The following is a 27,973-nucleotide window of genomic DNA, read 5'->3' on the forward strand; positions in this document are numbered from 1 at the left end:
CTTAAAGTAAACTTAAAGACACTTAAAGTCAAACTTAAAGACACTTAAAGTAAACTTAAAGATGCTTAAAGTAAACTTAAAGACGCTTAAAGTCAAACTTAAAGACACTTAAAGTCAAACTTAAAGACACTTAAAGTAAACTTAAAGATGCTTAAAGTAAACTTAAAGACACTTAAAGTCAAACTTAAAGATGCTTAAAGTAAACTTAAAGACACTTAAAGTCAAACTTAAAGACACTTAAAGTAAACTTAAAGATGCTTAAAGTAAACTTAAAGACACTTAAAGTCAAACTTAAAGACACTTAAAGTAAACTTAAAGATGCTTAAAGTAAACTTAAAGACGCTTAAAGTCAAACTTAAAGATGCTTAAAGTAAACTTAAAGACACTTAAAGTCAAACTTAAAGACACTTAAAGTCAAACTTAAAGACACTTAAAGTAAACTTAAAGACACTTAAAGTAAACTTAAAGACACTTAAAGTAAACTTAAAGATGCTTAAAGTAAACTTAAAGACGCTTAAAGTCAAACTTAAAGACACTTAAAGTCAAACTTAAAGACACTTAAAGTAAACTTAAAGATGCTTAAAGTAAACTTAAAGACACTTAAAGTCAAACTTAAAGATGCTTAAAGTAAACTTAAAGACACTTAAAGTCAAACTTAAAGACACTTAAAGTCAAACTTAAAGACACTTAAAGTAAACTTAAAGATGCTTAAAGTCAAACTTAAAGATGCTTAAAGTCAAACTTAAAGATGCTTAAAGTCAAACTTAAAGATGCTTAAAGTCAAACTTAAAGACGCTTAAAGTAAACTTAAAGAAGCTTAAAGTCAAACTTAAAGACGCTTAAAGTAAACTTAAAGATGCTTAAAGTCAAACTTAAAGATGCTTAAAGTCAAACTTAAAGATGCTTAAAGTCAAACTTAAAGACGCTTAAAGTCAAACTTAAAGACGCTTAAAGTCAAACTTAAAGACGCTTAAAGTCAAACTTAAAGATGCTTAAAGTAAACTTAAAGATGCTTAAAGTCAAACTTAAAGACGTTTAACGTAAACTTTGAAGTAAACTTTAAGCGTCTTTGAGTATTCAGAAAAGCGCTATATAAAGTTAAAGTATTACTACAGTGTGTGTAAAATGTCCCCCAGTGCAACCAGGTGGATCCTTAGTGTGTTTAATAGTAGTTTGACTCTGACGCAGAGGAAGAAGAAGACGTAGGATCAACTCCTTGTGTCTTTTCATGGGATGTGTTGACAATAAGAACAATACATCACTGTTTCATAAATGTCCAGTAAATGCTTCTATCAGTGAGGTCCTGATGCTGTGTTCACAGATGTTTCCAGATGGATGACTACAGCCCGGCCAAGAACCTCATGACCATGTGCTTCACCTACTTCTACAGCGGTGAGGTTCCTCCATCATGTGTTTACTGACTGTTCTCTACAACTCGTTCACCTCGACCGCAGCCGGGCGGCAAGGCTTCATGGCTCATGTTCATAGGAAGCCGGTAACTTCCCTCCCCGTGGTTCCTCTTGCAGCAGCAGCACAGACACTGATGCAGCGAGTCTGCAGGCCACCAGAGCAGAACACGGCTTCAACATGCCTAGTTCATACGGAGGGTTAGGGAACCGAACCAGAACTGCAGAGAAACACTGAATCCAGATGAAGCGCGACGTTGCATGTTTATAGAGGATTGTGATTTCTATATAAATGAGTCCACAAAATTATCTTTTTAAATGAGCTTCTTTTAATGTTTATAGAAATCCACATAAACGACTAGTTATCTGTGCCGTGTGCCAAAAGGATGCTGACGGTCACAAAGATCTGATTTTATTAAAAGAAAATGTTTATACTTGGGAATCAAACTTTTTTTTGCTTCATGCGGCAATTTTTTTTTTAAATTTTTTTTTTACAAGAAATAATTGTGTGTGCATCATAAATATATTTGTGAATCTTATTTTTATGTGAATTTTATATAATAATAATATAATATTATATATATATATAATATTATATTATTAAAATATTATTATTATAATATTATTATTGCTTTTGTATATATAATATTATTTTATATATATACATATATAATATTATTATTTTATATATATATATTTATTATTATTATTATATATTTTTCTTTTTTGTGTGTGGAACAAGTAATAATAAATAATAATACATTTCATTTTTAAAGCACTTTTCCACAGAGCCAATATATAGTAAAACAAATAAAAACATAGTTAAAGCAACCCATAATAAAAAAAAGATAATAGAAAATAATAATAGCTGAGGTCATCCTGCTGACCTCTGTCTGACCTCTGTGCTCTCTCCTGGTTCAGGGAGGTCCTTCTGACCTCTGTCTGACCTCTGTCTGACCTCTGTGCTCTCTCCTGGTTCAGGGAGGTCCTTCTGACCTCTGTCTGACCTCTGTGCTCTCTCCTGGTTCAGGGAGGTCCTGCTGACCTCTGTCTGACCTCTGTGCTCTCTCCTGGTTCAGGGAGGTCCTGCTGACCTCTGTGCTCTCTCCTGGTTCAGGGAGGTCCTTCTGACCTCTGTCTGACCTCTGTCTGACCTCTGTGCTCTCTCCTGGTTCAGGGAGGTCCTGCTGACCTCTGTCTGACCTCTGTGCTCTCTCCTGGTTCAGGGAGGTCCTGCTGACCTCTGTCTGACCTCTGTGCTCTCTCCTGGTCCAGGGAGGACCTTCTGACCTCTGTCTGACCTCTGTCTGACCTCTGTGCTCTCTCCTGGTTCAGGGAGGTCCTGCTGACCTCTGTCTGACCTCTGTGCTCTCTCCTGTTTCAGGGAGGACCTTCTGACCTCTGTCTGACCTCTGTGCTCTCTCCTGGTTCAGGGAGGTCCTGCTGACCTCTGTGCTCTCTCCTGGTTCAGGGAGGTCCTTCTGACCTCTGTCTGACCTCTGTCTGACCTCTGTGCTCTCTCCTGGTTCAGGGAGGTCCTTCTGACCTCTGTCTGACCTCTGTGCTCTCTCCTGGTTCAGGGAGGTCCTTCTGACCTCTGTCTGACCTCTGTGCTCTCTCCTGGTTCAGGGAGGTCCTGCTGACCTCTGTCTGACCTCTGTCTGACCTCTGTGCTCTCTCCTGGTTCAGGGAGGTCCTGCTGACCTCTGTCTGACCTCTGTGCTCTCTCCTGGTTCAGGGAGGTCCTTCTGACCTCTGTCTGACCTCTGTGCTCTCTCCTGGTTCAGGGAGGTCCTTCTGACCTCTGTCTGACCTCTGTCTGACCTCTGTGCTCTCTCCTGGTTCAGGGAGGTCCTGCTGACCTCTGTCTGACCTCTGTGCTCTCTCCTGGTTCAGGGAGGTCCTTCTGACCTCTGTCTGACCTCTGTCTGACCTCTGTGCTCTCTCCTGGTTCAGGGAGGTCCTGCTGACCTCTGTCTGACCTCTGTGCTCTCTCCTGGTTCAGGGAGGTCCTTCTGACCTCTGTCTGACCTCTGTGCTCTCTCCTGGTTCAGGGAGGTCCTTCTGACCTCTGTCTGACCTCTGTCTGACCTCTGTGCTCTCTCCTGGTTCAGGGAGGTCCTTCTGACCTCTGTCTGACCTCTGTGCTCTCTCCTGGTTCAGGGAGGTCCTTCTGACCTCTGTCTGACCTCTGTGCTCTCTCCTGGTTCAGGGAGGTCTCCTCCGTCTCCCTCCGAGCTGCTGGACCGCGGAGCTCCTACGGCCGGTCTGGACTCGTACATCAACAAGGCCAACTCCTGGCTGTCCGTGAGGAAGGACGCCGCCGAGCGCCTCCTCAAGACCACGGCCAAGACCGACGTCAAAGGCTTCTTTGGAGGCCTGGAGAGCAAGCTGAGGGGGTCGGGGGCTGCCAGGACCGAGTGAGACGGACTGAATGCATCTCTGAGTTATCTTGTAAGCGTCTTTCTTTGTCTTGGTCCTGACCACTCTGTCTGTTCTAGGGACGAGGAAAGCCCGGGCGACACCAAGCCCAGGTCACCAGGTGTGTAGGGTATAAGTGATCCTTCTCTTTCTCACGGAGGGTTCATACCATGTGATTGCGTAACGTGCCTGTGTTCTCCTCCCTCCCAGCGTCTGAGACTGCGGAGGAAAAGAAGGGGGAGAAGGTGTACCTGTACACTCACCTGAAGCAGCAGCCCATCTGGTCCGTTGAGGAGAGGCAGCTGGATGTTTGGCTCGTCACATTTGGTCTTTTCTAAATATAGTTCCTACTCGGTCAGGTTGAGGAAGAGATGGTGGTTTGGGTTCTAATAAGAAGTTCCCTTGGTACTGAGGTACTCATGTTACGTGACACAAACATCAACGCTGACTTCTGGCTGCACACGGGGAATGAACTGCAGCCTCCTGGGCCAAAGACCACTGGTCAAGGCCACTTTCTGTTTAGAGGGTTTATTATGGGGTGTAATATCAAGAGAAACGATGTGATCTTCTTCAACAGAAGGTGTAGCGTACGCCTCCGTCCGATGGTCTTTGACTGATGATGTTAAATGTTTTTTTCTTTCCAAAACCAGCGTAAGAACTGTGTGAGGCACACAAAACGATGATTGTTAGCTTACTCCTCTAGCATGAATAGCATACATACATAGCCAACACTTATGCTAACTACCTTGAAACATACGGTTATTACAATTATTACATTTATTCCAACGTAAACTACCCTTGTGCCTCTTCAGGGAAGTGCTAATACTGTTTATTTATCTCATTTGTATCCAAAATGAACCTTGAGACATTAAACGGCGCACTATGCGACTTCCAATTCAGCTCCGTTTTCCGCCTTCAACCTTGAGACATTAAACGGCGCACTATGCGACTTCCAATTCAGCTCCGTTTTCCGCCTTCAAAATAAAAGCACCATATCTCAAAACGGGAAACCAAATACATTTTGCTTACTGCAGACACAAAACATGCAACAAAAACAACACAATTGATTGACAAACAGTTCCTAACTTTAGAACACATACTGAGTTCCTTACAGAAATATAAGTATTTCTCTTGTGGCTCCTCTGGTTTCAGGTGGGGTCCCGACCCTCATGTTGGGAACCACTGAAGTAGCCTTTGATTGTACACATGTTGTAGATGTGCGGCAGCTTTAACCAGACTCATCTCATACGATTCCCTCCTTGCAGCCCCGTCCGTCATGTGCAGCGTGGAACCTGTAACACGTTCTCTGTTCTCCGTTCTCTCTCAGGCACACGCTGAGGTTTTGGAACGCTGCTTTTTTCGATGCCGTCCATTGTGAGAGGAAGAAGAGATCGCCAACCACCAGGTGAGTCTGATGGGAATCTGACAGATTAATTAATATTATATATATATATATATAAATAACCATGTCACAGTGTTGATAGTGGAAAACAAATGAAGCCTCCTTTAAAACATGACAGGTTGACTCTGTTCCAGTCTCACTGTGTCACATGACACTGATGAAGGAGATCCTTAGTGACGCTCTGTTGTCAGGAGATAAAGACTCCAGTCACAGCTTCACCTGAGGAGCTCTCATGCTCTCGCCTCCTCTTCTGCTGTCTCTTCTTCTCTTCTCTTCTTCTCTTCTCTTCTCCTCTTCTGCTGTCTCTTCTTCTCCTCTTCTACTGTCTCTTCTCCTCTTCTGCTGTCTCTTCTTCTCCTCTTCTGCTGTCTCTTCTCTTCTTCTCTTCTCTTCTCCTCTTCTGCTGTCTCTTCTTCTCCTCTTCTGCTGTCTCTTCTCTTCTTCTCTTCTCTTCTCCTCTTCTGCTGTCTCTTCTTCTCCTCTTCTGCTGTCTCTTCTTCTCTTCTCTTCTTCTCTTCTCTTCTCCTCTTCTGCTGTCTCTTCTTCTCTTCTCTTCTCCTCTTCTGCTGTCTCTTCTCTTCTTCTCTTCTCCTCTTCTGCTGTCTCTTCTCTTCTTCTCTTCTCCTCTTCTGCTGTCTCTTCTTCTCTTCTCTTCTCCTCTTCTGCTGTCTCTTCTCTTCTTCTCTTCTCTTCTCTTCTCCTCTTCTGCTGTCTCTTCTTCTCTTCTTCTCTTCTCTTCTCCTCTTCTGCTGTCTCTTCTCTTCTTCTCTTCTCCTCTTCTGCTGTCTCTTCTCTTCTTCTCTTCTCCTCTTCTGCTGTCTCTTCTCTTCTTCTCTTCTCCTCTTCTGCTGTCTCTTCTCTTCTCCTCTTCTGCTGTCTCTTCTCTTTTCTTCTCCTCTTCTCCTCTTCTCCTCTCCTCGTCTCTTCTCCTCTTCTCTTCTTCTCTTCCGCTGTCTATTCTCCTCTCTTCTTCTCTTCTCATCTCCTCTTCTACTCTTCTCCTATTCTCCTCTCCTTCTCTTCTCTTCTCCTCTTCTCCTCTTCTCTTTTCCTCACTCCTCTACTGCTGTCTCCTCTCCTTTCCTCTTCTCCTTATCTCTTCTCCTTTCCTCTTTTCCTCTCCCCTTCTCTCCTCTCGTCTCTTCTTCTCTCCTCCTAGCTGAAGTTGTTCTTCCTCTATCTGCATGTTGACTTTAACCCTTTGTTTCCTTGTGCCTTTCTGCCGGGCAGAGGAGCGCAGGATGAAGAGAAAGACGAGAGGTCTGTCCTTCTATGTGTCCACCTAAAACAAACTAGTCAAACTAAGAGAAAAGGCCCAGATGAAGCCTGGTGTTGGGGGGGAGGAGGAGGAGGAGGAGGAGGAGGAGGAGGAAGAGGACGAGGAGGAGGAGGAGGAGGAGGGTTAGCGACACGGTCTCTAGCGACACGGTCGCAAGGTTGGGCTCGCTAGCGAGGGCAAGGTCGCTAGAGGTCGCTAGCGAGCGTGATGTCGCTAGTGAAGTCTAGTGATGTCGCTAGTGAAGTCTAGTGACGTCTAGTGATGTCGCTAGTGAGGTTTAGTGATGTCGCTAGTGAAGTCTAGTGATGTCGCTAGTGACGTCTAGTGATGTCGCTAGTGAGGTATAGTGATGTCGCTAGTGAAGTCTAGTGATGTCGCTAGTGACGTCTAGTGATGTCGCTAGTGGAGTCTAGTGATGTCGCTAGTGGAGTCTAGTGATGTCGCTAGTGAAGTCTAGTGATGTCGCTAGTGAAGTCTAGTGATGTCGCTAGTGGAGTCTAGTGATGTCGCTAGTGAAGTCTAGTGATGTCGCCAGTGAAGTCTAGTGATGTCGCTAGTGATGTCGCTAGTGATGTCGCTAGTGAAGTCTAGTGGTGTCGCCAGTGAAGTCTAGTGATGTCGCCAGTGAAGTCTAGTGATGTCGCCAGTGAAGTCTAGTGATGTCGCTAGTGAAGTCTAGTGATGTCGCTAGTGAAGTCTAGTGATGTCGCTAGTGAAGTCTAGTGATGTCGCCAGTGAAGTCTAGTGATGTCGCCAGTGAAGTCTAGTGATGTCGCCAGTGAAGTCTAGTGATGTCGCTAGTGAAGTCTAGTGATGTCGCTAGTGAAGTCTAGTGATGTCGCTAGTGAGGTCTAGTGATGTCGCTAGTGAAGTCTAGTGATGTCGCTAGTGAAGTCTAGTGATGTCGCTAGTGAAGTCTAGTGATGTCGCCAGTGAAGTCTAGTGATGTCGCCAGTGAAGTCTAGTGATGTCGCTAGTGAAGTCTAGTGATGTCGCTAGTGAAGTCTAGTGATGTCGCTAGTGAGGTCTAGTGATGTCGCTAGTGAGGTCTAGTGATGTCGCTAGTGAGGTCTAGTGATGTCGCTAGTGAAGTCTAGTGATGTCGCTAGTGAAGTCTAGTGATGTCGCTAGTGAAGTCTAGTGATGTCGCTAGTGAAGTCTAGTGATGTCGCTAGTGAAGTCTAGTGATGTCGCTAGTGAAGTCTAGTGATGTCGCTAGTGAAGTCTAGTGATGTCGCTAGTGAAGTCTAGTGATGTCGCTAGTGAGGTCTAGTGATGTCGCCAGTGAAGTCTAGTGATGTCGCCAGTGAAGTCTAGTGATGTCGCCAGTGAAGTCTAGTGATGTCGCCAGTGAAGTCTAGTGATGTCGCCAGTGAAGTCTAGTGATGTCGCCAGTGAAGTCTAGTGATGTCGCCAGTGAAGTCTAGTGATGTCGCCAGTGAAGTCTAGTGATGTCGCCAGTGAAGTCTAGTGATGTCGCCAGTGAAGTCTAGTGATGTCGCCAGTGAAGTCTAGTGATGTCGCCAGTGAAGTCTAGTGATGTCGCCAGTGAAGTCTAGTGATGTCGCTAGTGAAGTCTAGTGATGTCGCTAGTGAGGTCTAGTGATGTCGCTAGTGAGGTCTAGTGATGTCGCTAGTGAAGTCTAGTGATGTCGCTAGTGAAGTCTAGTGATGTCGCTAGTGAAGTCTAGTGATGTCGCTAGTGAAGTCTAGTGATGTCGCTAGTGAAGTCTAGTGATGTCGCTAGTGAAGTCTAGTGATGTCGCTAGTGAAGTCTAGTGATGTCGCTAGTGAAGTCTAGTGATGTCGCTAGTGGAGTCTAGTGATGTCGCTAGTGGAGTCTAGTGATGTCGCTAGTGAAGTCTAGTGATGTCGCTAGTGAAGTCTAGTGATGTCGCTAGTGAGGTCTAGTGATGTCGCCAGTGAGGTCTAGTGATGTCGCCAGTGAGGTCTAGTGATGACGCCAGTGAGGTCTAGTGATGTCGCCAGTGAGGTCTAGTGATGTCGCCAGTGAGGTCTAGTGATGTCGCTAGTGAGGTCTAGTGATGTCGCTAGTGAAGTCTAGTGATGTCGCTAGTGAAGTCTAGTGATGTCGCTAGTGAAGTCTAGTGATGTCGCTAGTGGAGTCTAGTGATGTCGCTAGTGGAGTCTAGTGATGTCGCTAGTGGAGTCTAGTGATGTCGCTAGTGAAGTCTAGTGATGTCGCTAGTGAAGTCTAGTGATGTCGCCAGTGAGGTCTAGTGATGTCGCCAGTGAGGTCTAGTGATGACGCCAGTGAGGTCTAGTGATGTCGCCAGTGAGGTCTAGTGATGTCGCCAGTGAGGTCTAGTGATGTCGCTAGTGAAGTCTAGTGATGTCGCCAGTGAGGTCTAGTGATGTCGCTAGTGAAGTCTAGTGATGTCGCTAGTGAAGTCTAGTGATGTCGCTAGTGGAGTCTAGTGATGTCGCTAGTGGAGTCTAGTGATGTCGCTAGTGAAGTCTAGTGATGTCGCTAGTGAAGTCTAGTGATGTCGCTAGTGAAGTCTAGTGATGTCGCTAGTGAAGTCTAGTGATGTCGCTAGTGAAGTCTAGTGATGTCGCTAGTGAAGTCTAGTGATGTCGCTAGTGAAGTCTAGTGATGTCGCTAGTGAGGTCTAGTGATGTCGCTAGTGAGGTCTAGTGATGACGCCAGTGAGGTCTAGTGATGTCGCCAGTGAGGTCTAGTGATGTCGCTAGTGAAGTCTAGTGATGTCGCTAGTGAAGTCTAGTGATGTCGCTAGTGAAGTCTAGTGATGTCGCTAGTGAAGTCTAGTGATGTCGCTAGTGAAGTCTAGTGATGTCGCTAGTGGAGTCTAGTGATGTCGCTAGTGGAGTCTAGTGATGTCGCTAGTGAAGTCTAGTGATGTCGCTAGTGAAGTCTAGTGATGTCGCTAGTGAAGTCTAGTGATGTCGCTAGTGAAGTCTAGTGATGTCGCTAGTGAAGTCTAGTGATGTCGCTAGTGAAGTCTAGTGATGTCGCTAGTGGAGTCTAGTGATGTCGCTAGTGGAGTCTAGTGATGTCGCTAGTGAAGTCTAGTGATGTCGCCAGTGAGGTCTAGTGATGTCGCCAGTGAGGTCTAGTGATGTCGCCAGTGAGGTCTAGTGATGACGCCAGTGAGGTCTAGTGATGTCGCTAGTGAGGTCTAGTGATGTCGCTAGTGAAGTCTAGTGATGTCGCTAGTGAAGTCTAGTGATGTCGCCAGTGAAGTCTAGTGATGTCGCCAGTGAGGTCTAGTGATGTCGCCAGTGAGGTCTAGTGATGTCTCTAGCGATGTCTCTAGCGATGTCTCTAGCGATGTCTCTAGCGATGTCTCTAGTGATGTCTCTAGTGAGCGTGATGTCTCTAGCGATGTCTCTAGTGAGCGTGATGTCTCTAGCGATGTCTCTAGCGATGTCTCTAGCGATGTCTCTAGCGATGTCTCTAGTGAGCGTGATGTCTCTAGCGATGTCTCTAGCGATGTCTCTAGCGATGTCTCTAGTGAGCGTGATGTCTCTAGCGATGTCTCTAGTGAGCGTGATGTCTCTAGCGATGTCTCTAGCGATGTCTCTAGCGATGTCTCTAGCGATGTCTCTAGTGAGCGTGATGTCTCTAGTGATGTCTCTAGTGATGTCTCTAGTGAGCGTGAGGTCTCTAGCGATGTCTCTAGTGATGTCTCTAGTGATGTCTCTAGCGATGTCTCTAGTGAGCGTGAGGTCTCTAGCAATGTCTCTAGTGATGTCTCTAGTGATGTCTCTAGTGATGTCTCTAGCGATGTCTCTAGTGATGTCTCTAGCGATGTCTCTAGTGAGCGTGAGGTCTCTAGTGAGGTCTCTAGTGATGTCTCTAGCGATGTCTCTAGTGATGTCTCTAGCGATGTCTCTAGTGATGTCTCTAGTGAGCGTGATGTCTCTAGTGATGTCTCTAGTGATGTCTCTAGCGATGTCTCTAGTGATGTCTCTAGTGATGTCTCTAGCGATGTCTCTAGCGATGTCTCTAGTGAGCGTGAGGTCTCTAGTGAGGTCTCTAGTGATGTCTCTAGCGATGTCTCTAGTGATGTCTCTAGCGATGTCTCTAGTGATGTCTCTAGTGAGCGTGATGTCTCTAGTGATGTCTCTAGTGATGTCTCTAGTGAGCGTGATGTCTCTAGCGATGTCTCTAGCGATGTCTCTAGCGATGCCTCTAGTGATGTCTCTAGTGAGCGTGATGTCTCTAGCGATGTCTCTAGCGATGTCTCTAGCGATGTCTCTAGTGAGCGTGATGTCTCTAGCGATGTCTCTAGTGATGTCTCTAGTGATGTCTCTAGCGATGTCTCTAGTGATGTCTCTAGCGATGTCTCTAGTGAGCGTGAGGTCTCTAGTGATGTCTCTAGTGATGTCTCTAGTGAGGTCTCTAGCGATGTCTCTAGCGATGTCTCTAGTGATGTCTCTAGTGATGTCTCTAGCGATGTCTCTAGTGATGTCTCTAGCGATGTCTCTAGTGATGTCTCTAGTGAGCGTGAGGTCTCTAGCGATGTCTCTAGGGATGTCTCTAGCGATGTCTCTAGTGATGTCTCTAGTGAGCGTGAGGTCTCTAGCGATGTCTCTAGTGAGCGGGAGTTCTCTAGTGATGTCTCTAGCGATGTCTCTAGTGATGTCTCTAGCGATGTCTCTAGCGATGTCTCTAGTGATGTCTCTAGTGATGTCTCTAGCGATGTATCTAGTGATGTCTCTAGCGATGTCTCTAGCGATGTCTCTAGTGATGTCTCTAGCGATGTCTCTAGCGATGTCTCTAGCGATGTCTCTAGCGATGTCTCTAGCGATGTCTCTAGTGATGTCTCTAGCGATGTCTCTAGTGAGCGTGATGTCTCTAGTGAGCGTGATGTCTCTAGCGATGTCTCTAGTGATGTCTCTAGCGATGTCTCTAGTGATGTCTCTAGTGATGTCTCTAGTGATGTCTCTAGCGATGTCTCTAGTGATATCTCTAGCGATGTCTCTAGTGATGTCTCTAGTGATGTCTCTAGTGAGCGTGATGTCTCTAGTGATGTCTCTAGCGATGTCTCTAGCAATGTCTCTAGTGATGTCTCTAGTGATGTCTCTAGTGAGCGTGATGTCTCTAGCGATGTCTCTAGCGATGTCTCTAGCGATGTCTCTAGTGATGTCTCTAGTGAGCGTGATGTCTCTAGCGATGTCTCTAGTGAGCGTGATGTCTCTAGTGATGTCTCTAGCGATGTCTCTAGTGAGCGTGATGTCTCTAGCGATGTCTCTAGTGAGCGTGATGTCTCTAGTGATGTCTCTAGCGATGTCTCTAGTGATGTCTCTAGCGATGTCTCTAGCGATGTCTCTAGTGATGTCTCTAGCGATGTCTCTAGCGATGTCTCTAGTGAGCGTGAGGTCTCTAGTGATGTCTCTAGCGATGTCTCTAGCGATGTCTCTAGCGATGTCTCTAGTGAGCGTGAGGTCTCTAGTGATGTCTCTAGTGATGTCTCTAGTGATGTCTCTAGTGATGTCTCTAGTGAGGTCTCTAGCGATGTCTCTAACGATGTCTCTAGTGATGTCTCTAGTGAGCTTGAGGTCTCTAGCGATGTCTCTAGCGATGTCTCTAGCGATGTCTCTAGCGATGTCTCTAGTGATGTCTCTAGTGAGCGTGAGGTCTCTAGTGATGTCTCTAGCGATGTCTCTAGTGATGTCTCTAGTGAGCGTGAGGTCTCTAGCGATGTCTCTAGCGATGTCTCTAGCAATGTCTCTAGCGATGTTTTTAGCGATGTCTCTAGCGATGTCTCTAGCGATGTCTCTAGTTAATGGGAGTTCTCTAGTGATGTCTCTAGTGATGTCTCTAGCGATGTCTCTAGTGATGTCTCTAGTGATGTCTCTATTGATGTCTCTAGTGATGTCTCTAGCGATGTCTCTAGTGAGCGTGATGTCTCTAGCGATGTCTCTAGTGATGTCTCTAGCGATGTCTCTAGTGAGCGTGATGTCTCTAGCGATGTCTCTAGCGATGTCTCTAGCGATGTCTCTAGTGATGTCTCTAGTGATGTCTCTAGCGATGTCTCTAATGAGCGTGATGTCTCTAGCGATGTCTCTAGCGATGTCTCTAGCGATGTCTCTAGCGATGTCTCTAGCGATGTCTCTATTGATGTCTCTAGTGAGTTCTCTAGTGATGTCTCTAGCGATGTCTCTAGCGATGTCTCTATTGATGTCTCTAGTGAGTTCTCTAGTGATGTCTCTAGCGATTTATCTAGTGATGTCTCTATTGATGTCTCTAGTGATGTCTCTAGCGATGTCTCTAGTGAGCGTGATGTCTCTAGCGATGTCTCTAGCGATGTCTCTAGCGATGTCTCTAGTGAGCGTGATGTCTCTAGCGATGTCTCTAGCGATGTCTCTAGCGATGTCTCTAGCGATGTCTCTCGTGATGTCTCTCGTGATGTCTCTAGTGATGTCTCTAGCGATGTCTCTAGTGAGCGTGATGTCTCTAGCGATGTCTCTAGCGATGTCTCTAGCGATATCTGTAGCAATGTCTCTAGCGATGTCTCTAGCGATATCTCTAGCGATGTCTCTAGTGATGTCTCTAGCGATGTCTCTAGCGATGTCTCTAGTGATGTCTCTAGCGATGTCTCTAGCGATGTCTCTAGTGATGTCTCTAGCGATGTCTCTAATGAGCGTGATGTCTCTAGCGATGTCTCTAGTGATGTCTCTAGCGATGTCTCTAGCGATGTCTCTAGCGATGTCTCTAGCGATGTCTCTATTGATGTCTCTAGTGAGTTCTCTAGTGATGTCTCTAGCGATGTCTCTAGCGATTTATCTAGTGATGTCTCTAGCGATGTCTCTAGCGATGTCTCTAGCGATGTCTCTAGCGATGTCTCTCGTGATGTCTCTCGTGATGTCTCTAGTGATGTCTCTAGCGATGTCTCTAGTGAGCGTGATGTCTCTAGCGATGTCTCTAGCGATGTCTCTAGCGATATCTCTAGCAATGTCTCTAGCGATGTCTCTAGCGATATCTCTAGCGATGTCTCTAGTGATGTCTCTAGCGATGTCTCTAGCGATGGCTCTAGTGATGTCTCTAGCGATGTCTCTAGCGATGTCTCTAGTGAGCGTGAGGTCTCTAGTGATGTCTCTAGCGATGTCTCTAGCGATGTCTCTAGCGATGTCTCTAGTGAGCGTGATGTCTCTAGTGATGTCTCTAGTGATGTCTCTAGTGATGTCTCTAGTGATGTCTCTAGTGAGGTCTCTAGCGATGTCTCTAACGATGTCTCTAGTGATGTCTCTAGTGAGCTTGAGGTCTCTAGCGATGTCTCTAGCGATGTCTCTAGTGATGTCTCTAGCGATGTCTCTAGCGATGTCTCTAGTGATGTCTCTAGTGAGCGTGAGGTCTCTAGTGATGTCTCTAGCGATGTCTCTAGTGATGTCTCTAGTGAGCGTGAGGTCTCTAGCGATGTCTCTAGCAATGTCTCTAGCGATGTTTTTAGCGATGTCTCTAGCGATGTCTCTAGTTAATGGGAGTTCTCTAGTGATGTCTCTAGCGATGTCTCTAGTGATGTCTCTAGTGATGTCTCTATTGATGTCTCTAGTGATGTCTCTAGCGATGTCTCTAGTGACCGTGATGTCTCTAGCGATGTCTCTAGCGATGTCTCTAGCGATGTCTCTAGCGATGTCTCTAGTGATGTCTCTAGCGATGTCTCTAATGAGCGTGATGTCTCTAGCGATGTCTCTAGTGATGTCTCTAGCGATGTCTCTAGCGATGTCTCTAGCGATGTCTCTAGCGATGTCTCTATTGATGTCTCTAGTGAGTTCTCTAGTGATGTCTCTAGCGATGTCTCTAGCGATTTATCTAGTGATGTCTCTAGCGATGTCTCTAGCGATGTCTCTAGCGATGTCTCTAGCGATGTCTCTCGTGATGTCTCTCGTGATGTCTCTAGTGATGTCTCTAGCGATGTCTCTAGCGATGTCTCTAGCGATGTCTCTAGTGAGCGTGATGTCTCTAGCGATGTCTCTAGCGATGTCTCTAGCGATATCTCTAGCAATGTCTCTAGCGATGTCTCTAGCGATATCTCTAGCGATGTCTCTAGCGATGTCTCTAGTGATGTCTCTAGCGATGTCTCTAGCGATGTCTCTAGTGATGTCTCTAGCGATGTCTCTAGTGATGTCTCTAGCGATGTCTCTAGCGATGTCTCTAGTGATGTCTCTAGTGATGTCTCTAGTGAGTTCTCTAGCGATGTCTCTAGCGATGTCTCTAGTGATGTCTCTAGTGAGCGGGAGTTCTCTAGCGATGTCTCTAGTGATGTCTCTAGTGAGTTCTCTAGCGATGTCTCTAGCGATGTCTCTAGTGAGTTCTCTAGTGAGTTCTCTAGTGATGTCTCTAGCGATGTCTCTAGTGAGTTCTCTAGCGATGTCTCTAGTGATGTCTCTAGTGAGTTCTCTAGTGAGTTCTCTAGTGATGTCTCTAGCGATGTCTCTAGTGAGCGTGAGGTCTCTAGCGATGTCTCTAGTGATGTCTCTAGTGATGTCTCTAGTGAGCGTGAGGTCTCTAGCGATGTCTCTAGCGATGTCTCTAGTGATGTCTCTAGCGATGTCTCTAGCGATGTCTCTAGCGATGTCTCTAGTGATGTCTCTAGTGAGCGTGATGTCTGGCCTGGAGGACCAGAGTCTAGTGGAGACTGTGTGTATAGATGAAAGATAGAAGAGGTTAATCACAGCAGGCAATAATGTTCCCATCATTACAGTTATACATGAACAGTGGATTGCTTGTAGTTATTATTGGACCCTGTGTTTGAATAATAGTAGTGTTTTAGATTGATGTTGATTAGATGTATACGAGTTCCTCCCCGGCATGAAGATATGTTCATCTCTCTTCATCTGGCTGCTGTTGCATCCTGTCATGCTGCTGTAGAAATGACTTAGTGGCAGCGTCCGCCTCAGTTAGCACCCTGGTCTGGTTTCATGTGTGTTTCTTACATCTGGAGCAGGAGTGGAGGTGTTCTCCGCCTCCTCTCGGCTCACTGCATGTTCATCATCTCTTGCATGACGTGTTGCTTTCTCTCTCCCTCCTCTGCATGTTCCCTCTGCCGTCTCTTCTCACGCGTCTGTGTTTCCACTGCAGAGGTATTCTGCACGTCGTAACATCACCTTCAAACCGCTCATTGATTCCTGCCAGTGGCTTACCAAGTAAACTATAAGTAATGTGATGCCTTGTTAAGATATGACATAGTAAAGTTATGATCATAGTAAAGCACTTAACAAACTGAGACGTATGTCACCTTATAAATTAGTTCTAAAGGTTTAATTCTATTTTGGAGAATAAATAGGTATTGTAGTCATTGGCGAGAGACAAATACAGATTTGATCCTGTTTGATTTGTGCCATGAACTGCACATTGTCAATTTAAAAGATAAGTTTGAGAAAGAAAACTCACTTCATTAGAGATGTTTATGCTGCTTGAAGTGAGGCTATTGAGAGACTCAAAAAAGTAGATCAACTCGATGTGTGACACTGGTTATTACTCTCATTTTACTTCATGATGTCATGATATGTGTCTTATTTGTGGCGTAAATGCAGTCTGACCACATCCTCCTAAACTGTTTACTTTGACCTCCGTGTTGCTGGTGAATCAGTTTAAGTTACTAAATGTCTGTTTATCATTGACGCTTTTTATCCATCTGTTAATAATGATGATTCTTTGTGAATTACTCATTTGTTGTTTTATTCTTTTGCTGGTGGCTGGTTCATGTTTTATAATTACTTGATGTGCTCTGTGTGTGTTGGAATCTGTGTTTTTGTATCTTGAGCAGTTCCAGGGATGGATGTCATGGATTTATGTTAGGTGGATAATAAAACTTTTATTGTTCACCTCCAAAGCGTTCAGACTTCTGAGAAGTTGTCCGACAGCTTGGAGCTTCATGAACTGCAGCGAGACGTTTCTGAGATGTTTCTGAGACGTTTCTTGAGACGTTTCTGGGATGTTTCTGAGACGTTTCTGATGTTTCTGAGATGTTTGAGATGTTTCTGATACATTTCTGAGACGTTTCTTGAGACGTTTCGTTTCTGAGACGTTTCTGTTGACTCCACCCCTGGCCTGTTCTGTGGAGGAGCTCAAGGTCAAACGGAGCCTGACCCCGGCTGTCTCTGTGCTGCAGGGAGAAGTGGTGTCACATGACCGAGGAGGAGCGGGACGACAGCTCCAAAATGGATGAGAACATCACCTTCGGCCAGCTGGGGTGAGGAAGCTCTTTATCATGTGAGGTGGCCACAGATCCACAGATAAGATCCACCTCCACACCAGAAGAGCATGTTATGGTCTGACATCACAGCTGTGGACGGGGGACACTTACCGTAGAAGTCGGGTTACAAGCCGCTCCTACCTCCGGTCAGTGTCCCGCTCGGCCAGTAGCAGCGCTAGCTAGCCGAGTCCCCTCTGCCCAAGTCAGGTGTCGAGCCGGGGCTGGTCCCTACCTTTGGTGGTTGTCGGGGAGCAGTGTTGGGGTAGTTACTCAGAAAAAGTAACTAGTTACACGTTACTAGTTACTTCTGAAAATTGTAACTAGACTACTTTACTAGTTTCTGTATTTGAAAAGTAACTTCACTACTAGTTACTTTACTTTCCCTTTTTTAAGCAAATGTCCAAATTAACTGCAAAGATACATGGACAAGCATCATGGCCCTTTCATCACTTTATTTTTCAATAATAATTTATTATTATTAATTAATATAATTTCCAATAATAATAATCGTGCGAGTCACACGACACTTCCTGCATGAACGATCTACCGTAAACGTCGGGTTACGAGCCGCTACTACCTTCGGTCAGAGTCCCCGTTAGCTCCCCGCTGTAGCCGGCTGGGGCTCCTGCTACCGCTCCGTCACTTCCCCGCTAACTTCCGCTAGCTCTCCCTGTTAACTTCCGCTAGCTCTCCCTGTTAACTTCCGCTAGCTCTCCCTGTTAACTTCCGCTAGCTCTCCCTGTTAACTTCCGCTAGCTCTCCGTTAACTTCCGCTAGCTCCCCGAAAACCACCGAAGGTAGCGGGACCAGGCTCGACACCCGACTTGGGCAGAGGGGTCGCGGGCAGTAGTAGCAGCAGCAGCGCTAGCTAGCAGCTTGTTGCTACTGTTCATGCAGGAAGTGACGTGTGACTTGCGCGCCACTAAAAGAGAACTTTTCGGACTGGTAAAAATGGCTTGGGTAACGCAGGAAAGCGCGTTCCTGAGGTCCATTAAAGTAGTGTAGTTATCAATGTTTTGAGTGTAATGCGTTACTTTACTTCGTTACCTAGAATAGTAATATCGTTACTGTAATCTGTTACTTTGTAACTCGTTACCTCCAACACTGTCGGGGAGCTAGCGGGGAGCTAGCGGAAGTTAGCGGGGAGCTAGCGGACATTAGCGCGGAACTAGCATGAGCGCCAGCTGGCTACAGCGGGGCGCAAATGGGGACAATGACCGAAGGTAGTAGCAGCGTGTAACCCGACTTTTACGGTCATGAAAACAGTCAACTCTAAACAGCGCTTTGTAAATAATGAAAGTTTAAACAGGCAGATGATTTATGTTCATTCCAATTTCAAGATATTTAATGATATTTACTCTGTACAATGAAAAGCTTGTTTTGCTGGGTCCTCCTAACACACAGAATTACAATAAACTTGAGGTAAACAATTAATAAAAATAAGGCACAAAATATGATAACAGTATTATCAGTGTATAAATTATTGCTCAGTGTATAAAGTGCACTACAAATATCCCAGTATGGTCGTGACATGAAGTCACAGCCTCAGAGTTCACTTAAAAGATTACGATGTAAATGTGTAAGTCTAACATAATATATCTAAATCCATCCATCCATTTTCAACCGCTTATCCGGGGTCGGGTCGCGGTGGCAGCAGGTCCATCAGGCCGACCCAGGCTTCCCTCTCACCCGCAACACTTTCCAGCTCATTCTGGGGGATCCCGAGGCGTTCCAAGGCCAGCCGGGAGATATAATCCCTCCAGCGTGTCCTCGGTCTTCCCCGGGGTCTCCTACCAGTTGGACGTGCCTGGAAAACCTCTAATGGGAGGCGTCCAGGAGGCATCCTGACTAGATGCTGAACCACCTCAGCTGACTCCTTTCAACACGAAGGAGCAGCGACTCGACTCCAAGCTCCCCCCTGATGTCCGAGCTCCTTACCCTATCTCTAAGGCTGAGCCCGGCCACCCTGCGGAGGAAGCTCATTTCGGCCGCTTGTATTCGAGATCTCGTTCTTTCGGTCACGACCCAGAGTTCGTGGCCATAGGTGAGGGTTGGAACATAGACCGACCAGTAAATGGAGAGCTTCTCCTTCCGGCTCAGCTCCTCTTCACCAGGACGGACCGGTACAGCGCCTGTTTTATTGCTGCAGCCGCACCGATCCGTCTGTCGATCTCCCGCTCCACCTTACCCTCACTCGTGAACAAGACCCCGAGATACTTGAACTCCTTCGCTTGGGGTAGGCAGTTTGTCCCCACCTGGAGGGAGCAATATATCTAAATATTAACATAATTTCACTATATTTAGTCGACATGTAGTGTTTGAACTGTTAAGTTTAATGAAGTGAGACATGGAGACATGGAGCTTACTTACGCCTCCTAGTGGTTCAACAAGTTACTGCTCCCAATGTCGGCAAATATATATGACTTATACTTTTAATTGTTTAATAAAATATGACAGTTTTGTGAAGAAAGTAAGTGTTACAAGATCTGTATGTCTGTGTGACAGCGACTGTCCATAATATGATCTTTAAAGTGAATATGTCATATTAAGTGATGAACAGCACTCGGATCTTCACACAGTTCTTTTGTCCCGTTGGACTTGTGAATGGTGAAACCAGAAGGTGAAGTAGTCCTGAGGTGACTTATTGACTTGTGTGTTTCAGGACCTTCACTCACAACATGCTGGCCTTCGGCCTCAGCAAGAAGCTCTGCAACGACTTCCTGAAGAAGCAGGCGGTCATTGGGAACCTGCCTGAAGGTAAAGCTCAGCTCTCTGCTCTCTGTCATGGACTTCTACTGCAGCTCACACTCACTGTGAGCTGCTGGCTGTCCACTAGGGGCAGCGGTCCAACGCATGCTGGTCTCTACAGCGGCTCCCAGAGAAGGAAATAACGACAGCAGCTTCCCTCTGCCACCACATTTATAATGATTCATGTTTACACCCAGATTTCACTAAATGTTTGGTCATGGAAATTTGGTTTAAAGTCCTGGAAATCTTTTTTTTGTTGTCGTTGCAGAACAGTACAAGCTGCTGAGTGACCACATAGAGAAGATGGCGGCAGAGTGAGTCTGGCTGATTTCAAGCTGCCAGCTCATCAGCTGTTCCTCTGCAGCTCGACCCTCCTGACTGAACGGTGCCATAGTTGTAGCAGACCCTGTTGACCCGACTGTAGGGACAGTGACACATCACCAGCTGTGTGACAGAGACTCCAGCATGCAGTGAAACCTTCCAGTATAAAACCTTCAGTTCGACGTCACGTGATATTCAAATGATGTGCGTTATATATTATATATCCTCTGCTGTTTTGTCCCTGTTTATTCCTCGTTCGTGAAACTCTGTTCTGAGTATCGTACAGTAACGTGCAGTAGGTGTCTGCCTACAGGTCAGACCAGACTGATGACAGGATGACTCGTAGTTCAGCTGATGTCCAGTCACTTTGTGTCTGCGTTCTGTAACTCTGCAGCATCCGATGTGGCAACGCAAAGAAACACGGCTTTGACATGAAAACATAACTTTATGCTGGCATTGAAACAGGCAGAAACATGTATATAAAGAAATAGTTTGACAGACATTCTCTTGTATTACTTATAAGAAGATGTATACAACTCTTATGTCTGTATGATAAGACCTTAGCTTAGCTTAGCATAACACCTGGAAACAGAGGGAAACTGCTTGGGTGGCTCCACCCAGAGGCCTCAGTACTCTGTGTGAACCAGTGAGCTCCAGTCTCACCTACTGAAGGTCAAAGACAGGTAGAGACTCCAGATGATCACACAATACAAAGACCACAGAGAAACCAAACGACGACACAACACAGCTGCAAGAAGACAATAACTATGAAGGTGGTGAGACAACCGCATAGACACACAAAGTGAGGAACATGCGTGTCCGTGAGGAACATGCGTGTCCGTGAGGAACATGCGTGTCCGTGAGGAGCATGCGTGTCCGTGAGGAACATGCGTGTCTGACCGTAACCCCAAGTGACTTGTAGTTCTCAGGTGTCCCTTTGCCGTCCGCCTTTGAAACAGACGGCCTTCATTCCCTTCTATGTGTTCCTCCTGGTGTGACCTTTGACCTCGTAGACACTGTTGTCTAAACCCTTGTTGACCTGTATGTTAGCCTGTTAGCCATTTGCACTACACGTAGTCTCTCTCTCTCTCCAGCATGTCTGCTGTTAAATGTCTCGTAGTGGAATGAAAAGACCATTTGTTGACTTTGTCCCAATTCAAACAAGTGAAATGAATAATTAAAGTTATTTTTATTGATGATTCATGTGATGTGGTTAGTTTTGGGCTTCTATGCTCACATTTCAGCACTCGCTGTCATCGTTAGATTATATTATTATTATACTCATGATTCTCTCTTCAAACCAGAGGAGCAGAAACAGTTGAAGTGAATTAAACAAACGTCGTGAACAGAAGTGAAACTGAATGGAGACGAGATCCTAAAGGAGCGGTGCGCTGTGGAGATGTCATCTGTGGAGATGTCATCTGTGGACATGTCCGCCTTCTCTCCAACATAATGGGACTATTTAGCACCCCAAGTGCAAAAAGGTCCTTTTGGAAAACTCAACAGCAATATCTTATTCCAGAAATCTTGAGCCGGTTTATCCTCAGCTTGTTGTGAGCAGCTTTATGTTGGAACTAGTTATGAAACTGCTCAGGGCAAGAAATACATATTTTAGATTTTGCGGTGACTGTCCCTTTAGCCTGCGTACCGTTAGCTAGCATAGCGGCCGTGACGGTTCATGTCAAGGCGTCATTACCGCCCAGATGAAGCTGCTCCGGTCTGAACCTGTGAACATGTGTCAAATCCAGATGTTAGACATTGTTGTGCTTACATCTGGACATGTTGTCATAATGTTGATGAAAAGTTGCTGAAACTGTAATAAATGTATTTTTGATGTGACTCTTTGTCAACTCTTCTTGGGTCTGTGTAGCGGGCTTTTCCTTCAGGGGAACTTTGGTATGTTTCCACCTGAACCCTATTTTATTATTTACATGTCTTTGTTTTAACCAGTTCCACTCTGGTGTCTCCTTATTAGAGGACCCTAGAGTTCTCAGCTCATATGACCACGATATGAATACCAGACCCTTTGTCCTGGTCTCTAACGAATCTGCAACTCCTTGTCTTTAAACAAAAAAAACCATTATGTTTAAGCAGTAGGCATGTTCCATGATCCAGATAGGCACAATCCATTAAGCAGAAGGAGGGAGAGAGGAGGGGCATCAGCAGGGCCATGGCAGCTGGCAGGACCGGTTCCATCAGCAGGGCCATGGCAGCAGGCAGGACCGGTTCCGGGCCGGTTCCATCAGCAGGGCCATGGCAGCAGGCAGGACCGGTTCCAGTCAGCCACGAATCCATTGCTTCGTGGCTGCATTGATCAACATTGATCAATGTCACACTCGATATACACGGTTGCGCACGCAGGCCCGCTCCTCTAAAACACCTTGGCAAAAACGCGCCGGGCTGTTTTGCCCGGCGCGTTTTAGAGGCGACTGCGCTTTTAAAAGTCGTGTCTGGTGTGAACGGGCCCTAATACTGCTGAAAATGACTAAAAAAAATGAATTTTTTAGTGAAACATTATAATCACTTAGGCATTTTAAGGAGTTTACGGAATTATTCAAACTTAACAGAAAAAAGATCTGCGGGCTTGACCAATTTCTGAAATGGGTCCAGAAATGAGGGAGAACACTTTGAATGGAAGCCACTAAACGGGCAACAAAGCAACCACCTGGGGCGACTCCTCAAAACATTACGGAGAACCCTTTAGAGAAGTAAAACCTTTAGTTGTGTCAAATAAACATGTGTAGTTGCAGCTGTGTGTGTGTGGTCCGCCCTGCTGTGTCCTTGAGACACATTTGGATTTATCTGGTTGTGAAATAGTTACAAAATTCAATCTATTGTTTTGTTTTCTTTGTTGGTCAAGACGGAAAAACAAGGCCAACGGACGATCCATTAGGATCCTTTTTAATGCATCACTGTAAGCATGTGAAGGTGGACGGGTCCAACAAGCTGATGGTTCTGGTCTGGTTATCTGAGTTATTGTTCCAAAACAGAGTGGTTTATTTGTTCTTTACGTGATGTACGTAAGGTGAGACTGTGAGGAACCTCAGGTCAGGCAGCAATGAAATGACCAAAAGGTAAAGAGGTGAATGTCAAACTGATGGAACTGCATGTGAATTTAAAAAGATACATAGATGGTCAAAGATGAAACATTTACTAGAGGAAGTTCAGTACTTTGAAAAGATGTAAATAAATAAACTATACATCTAGGCATGAAGGTGCATTTGAGTAATTATTTACGCTTAATTTGTTCAATTCCTACTGTGGACTAGAACAGGGTCCTTCTTCAATCAGAGTATCGGCGGTCCAACCCCTGCTCCTCCCATCAGTGTGAATGTTAGTTAGTTCTGATGGACAGGTGGTTCCTTCATGGTAGCTCCTCCCATCAGTGTGAATGTTAGTTAGTCCTGATGGACAGGTGGTTCCTTCATGGTAGCTCCTCCCATCAGTGTGAATGTTAGTTAGTCCTGATGGACAGGTGGTACCTTCATGGTAGCTCCTCCCATCAGTGTGTGAATGTTAGTCCTGATGGACAGGTGGTACCTTCATGGTAGCTCCTCCCATCAGTGTGAATGTTAGTTAGTCCTGATGGACAGGTGGTACCTTCATGGTAGCTCCTCCCATCAGTGTGTGAATGTTAGTCCTGATGGACAGGTGGTACCTTCATGGTAGCTCCTCCCATCAGTGTGAATGTTAGTTAGTCCTGATGGACAGGTGGTACCTTCATGGTAGCTCCTCCTATCAGTGTGTGAATGTTAGTCCTGATGGACAGGTGGTACCTTCATGGTAGCTCCTCCCATCAGTGTATGAATGGATGAATGATGATAAGTGGAGTTAAAGAGCTTTCAGTGGTCGGGAGATGAGAACAGATCTCTACAAGTACAGTACTGCTTTAATTTCCCAATCTGTGTTTACATTCTGCATTGTTCTTCACTCTCATGTTTATTAATCAGTCACGTTTCAGTTGAAACTATTTCCATAACATGTATTTATTATGATCCCTCAAAGAGTTTCCTGATACAGTATCTTTGGCTACTTTGGCAACTTCAACGTGATGTATTGGAGCCAAAGTACTTGAAGAACAGGATAGTTTCATTGCACCTTTAAACGAAGCTAACAAGACCTCCTGAAATCAAACTATAACTTGCCCATCGGTGACCAATGTAAAACACTTCAGGTCTCCTCATCTCTGAAGGGAGGAACAGAGACAATAAAGAGCAATGCAACCAAAGACCAATGCACAAACTACTGCCTCATTTCTCTGACATAACACATACTACATATTACAGTACAGAGGTATTGCAGCTCTGCTGACTTGATTCAGGTGTTCATGTCAGGGTTCTGTGTGAAGCTGCCTCTGCATGCACGTGTGTGTGTGTGTGTGTGTGTGTGTGTGTGTGTGTGTGTGTGTGTGTGTGTGTGTGTGTGTGTGTGTGTCTATAGAGGCTTGTCAGCTCCGTCTAAAAATTAGTCATGATGAAGATATTCAAAGTCAGCTCAAAAAGCTGGAGGCTAATCTTCAGGTATCCCCACAGACCCTCCACACACTCTGGAGGACATCCCTTCCTAAAACACATGAAAGTGAAAAATTATTTTAGCTTCGTCACCAGTTAAACCACTAATGAAAAAGAGGCAATAACGTAATGCCAGCTTGCTCTTCTATCACTGAGGACATTGAATACATGCAATTTGTTCTGCATCCCCTGTATTTTGTCCCATGTATTTTGTCATAAAGCTAATTTAACCAATTAAAAGTGTGTGAACCAAATGTCATGGTAACCCAAATCCACAGAGGTCCTCCTCATGGTGGTGCTAGAGGGAAAGTCAGGGGGTCACCAAGTTCAATTCAATTCAGTTTATTTTGTACATCCCAAAATCACAAATGTGCCTCGAGGCCTTTACAGTCTGTACACATAACATCCTGTCCCGGGACCTCACGTCGGATCAGGAAAAACTCCCCAAATAAAGATAGTAAAAACCCTTTCACAGGGAAAACAGGAAGAAGCCTTCAGGAGAGCAACAGAGGAGGATCCCTCTCCCCGGATGGACAGAAGCAATAGATGTCATGTGACCAAAATGAACAACGTAACAGAGTTACAGCACATTACATAAATAGTATTCATATAATGATGTAATGAGTAGTATACGCATGGACTGGAGACAGGAGACAGGAGGCAGGAGGTATAGAGGAGGGACATCAGCAGGGCCATGGCAGGAGACAGGAGACAGAGAGGAAGGGCATCAGCAGGGCCATGGCAGGAGGTAGGAGACAGGAGACAGGAGGTAGGGGACAGAAGGCAGAAGACAGGAGGCAGGAGACAGGAGGTCACAGCCCGGGGGTTTTTACTCAACCTACTTCCTCACAATGAAGAGGGGTGGCAGACTGCACCCAGTCCTAGGTCGGAGGGGACTCAACTCCTGGGGTCTTGCCATTCATAGGCATATACTCATATAGCAGGCGCCCTTCGTGCTGTCGCCAGAGGAGACTGGTTCACATCCGTTGACTTGAAGGATGCCTATTTTTAGGTGCCCATTGTGCTTAGCCACAGATGGTTCCTTCATTGGCCTGTCAAGGCCGTTATCTTTGGCTCAGGGTGCTTCCGTTCGGGCTCTCCCTCTGCCCACAAGTATTCACAGAAGGTGTCACTGCTGCTCCCCCTCTCCCCCTGTAATCACAGGGTGCGAAGATACTGCCGTACCCGGACAATTGACTAATCTGTGAAATTCCAGTTTCAGGCTGCACAGAACACTGCTCGCCTCATCTCTTAGGTGGCCCTGTGGGGTCTCAAGGTGAACACAGGGAGGAGCTCTCTGAGCCCTTCTTAGAGCATAACCTTCATTGGTGTAGCTCAGGATACAGCCACTGTGAGGGCCCGTCCGTTGCCCCAGTGTGTGGACGACACAGGCGGTTGCCCTACATCCTCTTTCTCTGCCTATTGGGCAAATTGACAAATGGCCTTAGCTGTCGTTCCTTTGGGCTTGCTGTCGCTGCACCCGTTTGCAGAAGTGGCTGAACAGCCTCGGCCTGTGTCACAGGCATAGGTCAGTAGAGGCATCACAGCATTTGCCTTATTGCTCTATCCCCGTCGAGGGAGAGAACATACCAGTCAAGGAGTATCCCCATTGCCGTGGTTCCATCCCATCGGGAAGTGGTCACAACAGACGCCTGCCCTTCGGGGCAGTGTGGCAGAACAGGACTGCTCGGGGGAGGGGGTCCGCTCAGGACCTCATTGAGCAGATCAATGTAACCTAGCGCTCAAACATTTCCTTCCATACTTGAGAGGAAAACATGTACTTCGGTCGGACAACACCTCGACCGTGTTCCACTGGTTCTCCTTAAGGGGGAGGACCAGTCCTCTGGGTCAAGATGCCCTGGCTCACATGTGGTCTTTATGCTTTCCCCTCATTTCCTCTGATCTGCCAAAGCTCCTCAGTGTTATTCAACGGGCTACAGACTGGTGCTGGTTGCCCCCTTATGGCCAGGCAGGATGTTCCCCTGTTGCACAGACTCTGCCGCGGGACGCCATGGCACCTCCCTCATAGGAGAAACCTCCTATTGCAGCCAGGTGGTCAGATCTAGCGTTGCGATCCCAGCCGCCGTCAGCTAGGAGCCTGGGCCCGAGTGGCCGCACAGAGCCAGTCAGGAGGACTATTCTGAAGGCCAGAGCGCCATATACCCGTCTACAGGACGAGGACTCAGTACAGTGCCCCGTGTCTACTGTACTAGAGTTTCTGCAGTCCCTCCTAGAGGAAGGCCATTCTCCCTCTACCCCGAGGAGGTACATAGTTGCTATTTCAGGGCAGCATGCCGAGTTCGACAATGACAGGGTATTGAGCCACAGGCTGGTGTCCCTCTCCTTAAACGGGGTTTAACGGCTGCACCCTTCGAGCCCTGTGTTCGCCTCTTGAAACCGAGGCAGAGACTGCTTTTTTCTCCTCCTTGCCATCACTTCGGCAGGCGAGTAGCCGAGCTGCACACCCTGTTGGTGAGTGAATCCTGTCTGAGGAGGAACTCAAGACAGGCCTGATGTGTCCTAAATGTGGCCTAATGCAGCGTTTTCCCCCAGGGGTGTGGGAATACTTGTATCTCAACCAGACTATCCAGCTGGCACAGTCAGAGCTTCTGTGCCCGGTGCGGGTCCTCGAAACCTAGGTCAAGGCCACCGCATGCATACGGCGGTCGGGCCAGTTTTATTGTCCTAGGAGGGACCTAAGAAGGGCTGTGCCCTTTCTAAACAGCGCCTGTCCCACTGGATAGTGGAGACCGGGGCCTGTGCATACAGAGCGAACGGCCGTGCTCTGACATCCGGGTTAGGGTGCCATTCTACCAGGATTGTCTCCACATCAGGGGAAACCTTGAGAGGTGTGCCCATGCAGGATACATGTGCTGCAGCCTTAGGGGCATTACCCAACACTTTCAATAGAGACTACAGAGTGAACGAGTGAACTACGGTTCTATGAATCCTGGATGACCGCCAGAGTTCTTAGTCACTCAGAATCTCGTGATTTCGTGAGAAGATTCCGCAGAACAGATGATGCCGGAATGCTGGGAGTCACCCGAGGTCACATGTGACTTTGTTGTTATAAATACCTGAACTGCGCAAGCGCGATATTGACCATATCCAGTGTGAAACACTGCCTCTGGCGGTCATCCAGGATTCATGGAACCGTAGTTACCTTCGTAACTTTCGTTTCATGCCGACCACAATGCGAAATAAAAAGGTTGCAAAAACGTTCCTGTTTGGGAAAAAATAAGAAACAAACCAACTAAGATGTTCCAAAAGCAATGAATATCTTTTGTTATTGTTTCTAAAATAAACAATGTTGTGGTCAGTACATTGATATATATGCCTGGTGTATATAAATGTGATACAAAATATATATCACATATGTAAATACAAAAGAAATAATATATTTTTTACTAAAGGTCCAATAAACACTTTGACTGAATATTATTTGATGTGTCAGGTTTCACAGGGTTATGCCAAATGGTCCCGTCTGTTTAACCAAGGAACTTGTAAGAGGTGATCATGTCAATATTGTGCTTACAGCTCGTATACAAAAAATCAATGAATGCAGCTTCAAAGTAGCTCAGGGCCATTCAACCCGCACCTGTCTGGTGTAGTGATGATTCATATAGCATGCGGTAGCGTAAAGGTGGCCTGGAATTTTGCTGAAGTGGTGCACTTTTTCAGTCTTTTTGCTGGAATTT

At 46.1% G+C, this 27,973-nt stretch overlaps 1 protein-coding gene across 1 annotated transcript in view; it reads left to right on the forward strand.

The window, feature by feature from the left end:
* The window catches only part of kiaa0513 (KIAA0513), a gene marked incomplete at its 5' end in the record, with an annotated part of 33,142 nt that extends 11,576 nt beyond the window's left edge, over nucleotides 1-21,566 (forward strand). The window contains 9 exons of the mRNA XM_079223290.1: nucleotides 1,322-1,392; nucleotides 3,619-3,826; nucleotides 3,908-3,948; nucleotides 4,038-4,110; nucleotides 5,155-5,232; nucleotides 6,460-6,489; nucleotides 16,612-16,692; nucleotides 19,358-19,452; nucleotides 19,712-21,566. Of these exons, the coding sequence (XP_079079416.1) occupies nucleotides 1,322-1,392; nucleotides 3,619-3,826; nucleotides 3,908-3,948; nucleotides 4,038-4,110; nucleotides 5,155-5,232; nucleotides 6,460-6,489; nucleotides 16,612-16,692; nucleotides 19,358-19,452; nucleotides 19,712-19,761 (727 nt within the window). The 3' untranslated portion in view covers nucleotides 19,762-21,566. The remainder of the gene's footprint in view (nucleotides 1-1,321; nucleotides 1,393-3,618; nucleotides 3,827-3,907; nucleotides 3,949-4,037; nucleotides 4,111-5,154; nucleotides 5,233-6,459; nucleotides 6,490-16,611; nucleotides 16,693-19,357; nucleotides 19,453-19,711) is intronic.
* Nucleotides 21,567-27,973: the final 6,407 nt, after the last annotated feature.

The sequence above is a fragment of the Taurulus bubalis genome (genome assembly GCF_910589615.1).
Source record: "Taurulus bubalis genome assembly, chromosome: 9".
Classification (NCBI taxonomy): domain Eukaryota; kingdom Metazoa; phylum Chordata; class Actinopteri; order Perciformes; family Cottidae; genus Taurulus; species Taurulus bubalis.